The following is a 3,964-nucleotide window of genomic DNA, read 5'->3' on the forward strand; positions in this document are numbered from 1 at the left end:
GCTGCAAGTCGAGAAAAGCGGTAGCTATTGGCCAATCCGACGAAGCTGGCGTTTTAGAAGCTTGGCTTCCTTCGGAGATGAAAGACAAATGGAAGCTCCGCCCCTTTCGCTGGAGGGCGAGGCAGCTCTCCGCGCGATTGGTTAGGGACATCCACGCAAGTGTCATTGCTTTCTTTTCGTCAAGTAAATTCCACAGCCTAGCGGTCAGAAGTTCCATAGTCTGACTGAGGATAAGAAGGTGGTTGCTTGACTGTGGTCATGACAGAGTGAGGCTAAGAGGACCTCTCGCCCATTCGAAAGCAAAGTCCCGATTCAGGACCTATTTAGTGTGGCGGGGGCGGAGCGACAACTCTCGCCCTCAGGCCAACTGCAGCTGCGCAGAGTCTCACTTCCGTCCCCGACCCTGAGAACTTGAAGAACGATCTGTTATGGCGGCTGGGATGTTGGGTTTGTGTGGCCGCCGCCTTTTGGCAGTAGCGGCGACGCGAGGGCTCCCGGCTGCCCGTGTTCGCTGGGAATCCGGCTCCTCCAGGGCTGTAATCGCCCCGTCCACTCTGGCGGGAAAGCGGCCGTTAGAACCGACTATACGCTGGCAAGAGGACCCAGACCCCGAGGACGAAAACCTCTATGAGAAGGTGAGAGGGAGGGGAAACGGGACGCCGGAAGGGTCAATCGGGGACCGGCGGATAGGGCGCCGTAGAGGACGGTTTTAGTCGGGTGGGAATTGCGCAGCTGGCGAAATCTTCGAAGATTTGGAAATTCTGCTTAGCTTGTTTCCTCCTTTGTATGGGTTCAGGGTCAGAGATTGGCTTTATTTTGCAGACAGACATCAAACCTGAAGTGGGCAATGTTCAAAGCACGTTTGTAGCAATATAGAGTAACAACAATGTTACTAAACACTGGTGTGGTGCTTGCTCAGGTGTTTGAAACACTTTACATACATTAACTCATTTAGTTCTCATAATAACCATATTTCGAGGTAGGTGGTTTTGGTGTACCCATTCTACAGATGAGGAAACTGAAGCGTGAAGATGTTAAGTGACTTGCCTAAGCTCACATAACTGAATGTGTGGTAGAAACAGGTTTGCTGTGCTATCTGATAGCGGACTGAAATTAGAATGCCTTAGTTGGAATACAGGCATTGACCTTGGGCAAGTAGCTTAAGCCCTTGATGCTTCAGTTTCTTTGTAAGATGGGGAAAGTATTAGGACATTTTCTAAAAGAATAAAATACTACATGTGCCTCCGGTATTTAAATGAGTCAAAATGCTCAAAACAGCAGCTGGCACTTAGTAAATACTCTCCATTAGAAGGTGTTCTCTTTTTTTTGCCACTTTCCACCTCACTGGGATATTGTGCAACTTGTGCTTGTGAAAAAACCTGGCATATAATAGATGCTTCATCCATACTGACCTCTTGTTGAGGGGCTTGGGTATATAGGATACTCATTCATGCATTCTGTAGCTATGTATTGAGGGCCTGCTGTATGCCAGGCTAAGTTCAGGGTGTTATGAATTCAGCAGTATAGAAATCAGGTAAAGCCCTTGCTTTCATAGAGCTTACATGGTAGTGGAGAATACAGAAAATAAACATGTAAAATACTAGTAAACAGTAAGATAGGGTATGCAACCAATAATATAATGTGATCAGAGTATTTGAAGGATATGCTACTTTGGTAAACTAATAAATGCTTGAAAGAAAGTTAAATAAGATGAGTGGATGCAGAGTGACTTGGGGGTAGGGAGTTATGAGGTTGAGCCATAGGAAATAGCGAATATCAATCATTTTTGACCTGTAAAAATGTCAATTTCCTATAGGTCAACTTAATAGATAAGGTGACTAGGGAGTGCCTCCTAAGGGAGCCAAATAAGGAGACAGATCCAGCCCCGACTAAATCTGGGGGAAAGGCTATCCAGATAGAAGAAACAGCAAGTTCAAAGGCTCTGTGGTGGGAAGGAGCTTGACAAGTCCTAAGAACAGACAGGAATTAAGGGAGGGAGGAGAGATTGGTCCAAGGTAAAGTTGGAGACCAAGTTATACAGGACCAGCATCAGGCTTTGTGGAGCAGCAGGAAGCCCTCGTTGACTTCTCTCTGCCGTAGAACCCAGACTCTCACGGTTATGACAAGGACCCTGCTGTGGACGTCTGGAACATGAGGGTTGTCTTCTTCTTCGGATTCTCCATCGTCTTGGTCCTTGGCAGCACCTTTGTGGCTTATCTGCCTGACTACAGGTACGTGGGGTGTCCAAGAGAGTGGGATGGGTGGGGATAGAGGCAAGGGTGGAGACTGAAGGAGACCACCAGGAGTCCATTCCCTGGGGAATTAAGATGGGGATTGATGTCCACTGAGGCTCCCTCATGTCTTCCCCCATGCTGCTGCCTCCAGGATGCAGGAATGGGCCCGCCGGGAAGCTGAGAGGCTTGTGAAATACCGAGAGGCCCATGGCCTCCCCATCATGGAATCCAACTGCTTTGACCCCAGCAAGATCCAGCTGCCAGAGGATGAGGACTAACTGGTTGCCAAAAGAGGCATAAGAAGCACCACCTTCTCTACCCTGCCTGCCATTCTGCCTTCTCCTCAGAGCCCCTAATTAAAGGGACTGAAAGTATGACTGGCTGGTGTGGCTTCTGTTGTGAGAGGGATGCGGGAGTGGGGGCGTCGGAGTAGGGGTGCCTTTTCTGGGTATTCTGGTTGTCTGTTGCCATGTGACAAACACCCTAAAACTTAGTGGCTTAAAACAATTTAATATTATGTTTCATGGTCCTATGGTTGACTGGGCTCAACGAGGTGGTCCTTCTTGAAGACTTGGGTGGTTGCAGTCAGATGGTGGCTGGGTCTGGAATCATAGGAAGGCTCAACTGGGTTGAACACCCAAGATGGCTTCTTTATTTCTATGTTTGGTACTTGAGTCTTCTATGTGGCTTCTCTCTCCAGCAGAATAGCCTGGGTTTTTTGTATGGCGGCTCAGGCCTCCTCTGCATCAAGGTGTAGCACATGAGAAGAAATGGACAGCAGCCATCTTTAGAAAAAAAGCTACCACACTGGGACTGCATATGTTGGAAGAAGGGCCAGGGTGACCAGGGATTGAGGGTGGTGGCTCAGAGCTGGGATTTTCTGTTGCTGAGGATGAGTGTTTGTCTCCCTCCCTACCTTCTTCTCTGTTTTTCTCAGTGCTTGAGTTTTTACCTCTGCCTTGTGTCTTGGTGAATCTGGATACCTCTCTCTTCCCCTGTGTCCCAATCTGAGTGTTCTCTGACTCAGGATGCACATCTCTCTTGTCTGTGCATGTGTGTCTATTTCTCTCCCTGCCCCCTTATCTGTTTCTGTCTTTCTCTGTCTCTCTTTTGAGCAGGAAGTCTCTCCCCACCGCCTTTCCCCCAAACATTCTTTTTTTCTGGGAGTAGGCCATCTGCTTGCATCAGGAACTCATTCTCAGACTCTCTCTGTCTCTGGATCTGGAGGATAGAGTTGGACACTTGCTCTCTTTATTTCTTTCTGGGGAATATCTCCTAAGATCCCTGTTAACTCGGCATCTGGACTCCACTTCATGCTCCTGGCATCTCTGCCCTCTTCTCCATGGCCCCCTTCCACAGCTCCAGCTTGCAGATTCCCATATCATACACTCATTGCTCCCATCTCTGTGAGTGTCCCTGCCTGGGACATCGGAAAGTACAAGAGCCCCTAGTCACTGGCTATTGGAAGAACATCTGGCCTAATGAACCCTCCACTACAGGTGATGCGTATCCCTAACTTTTGAGTCGAGAGGAGTCTTAGTTCACTTGTATGTGGCTAAGGTGAGAGCAATGTCCATTTGAGCCTTCCTGGAAGTGAGCAGTGTCATTCCCTGAGTGCTCCCCTGTGGGGCCAGTCTCCCAACTTGAGGACAGCTCCAGAGCAGACAGTACTAGTGTGTAAAGGGAGCACTCCCACTACTGGACATATACTCTGAGAAAACCACAGTTCA

The 3,964-nt window shown here is 48.6% G+C and overlaps 1 protein-coding gene across 1 annotated transcript; it reads left to right on the forward strand.

The window, feature by feature from the left end:
• Nucleotides 1–156: 156 nt before the first annotated feature.
• NDUFB11 (NADH:ubiquinone oxidoreductase subunit B11) lies at nucleotides 157–2,608 on the forward strand. Its single transcript, XM_020896626.2, has 3 exons — nucleotides 157–635; nucleotides 2,101–2,231; nucleotides 2,386–2,608. The coding sequence occupies exons 1-3, from the start codon at nucleotides 429–431 to the stop codon at nucleotides 2,510–2,512; spliced, it is 465 nt and encodes a 154-aa protein (XP_020752285.1). The 5' UTR covers nucleotides 157–428; the 3' UTR covers nucleotides 2,513–2,608.
• Nucleotides 2,609–3,964: the final 1,356 nt, after the last annotated feature.

Source organism: Odocoileus virginianus, chromosome X (genome assembly GCF_023699985.2).
Source record: "Odocoileus virginianus isolate 20LAN1187 ecotype Illinois chromosome X, Ovbor_1.2, whole genome shotgun sequence".
NCBI lineage: Eukaryota > Metazoa > Chordata > Mammalia > Artiodactyla > Cervidae > Odocoileus > Odocoileus virginianus.

Excerpts from the sequence above, each read along its gene's own strand:
- NDUFB11 (XM_020896626.2), top strand. The coding sequence starts at position 429 with ATGGCGGCTGGGATGTTGGGTTTGTGTGGCCGCCGCCTTTTGGCAGTA. Across the intron at positions 636-2,100 it reads ACGAAAACCTCTATGAGAAG|AACCCAGACTCTCACGGTTA; the intron begins GTGAGAGGGAGG and ends TCTCTGCCGTAG. Across the intron at positions 2,232-2,385 it reads GCTTATCTGCCTGACTACAG|GATGCAGGAATGGGCCCGCC; the intron begins GTACGTGGGGTG and ends TGCTGCCTCCAG.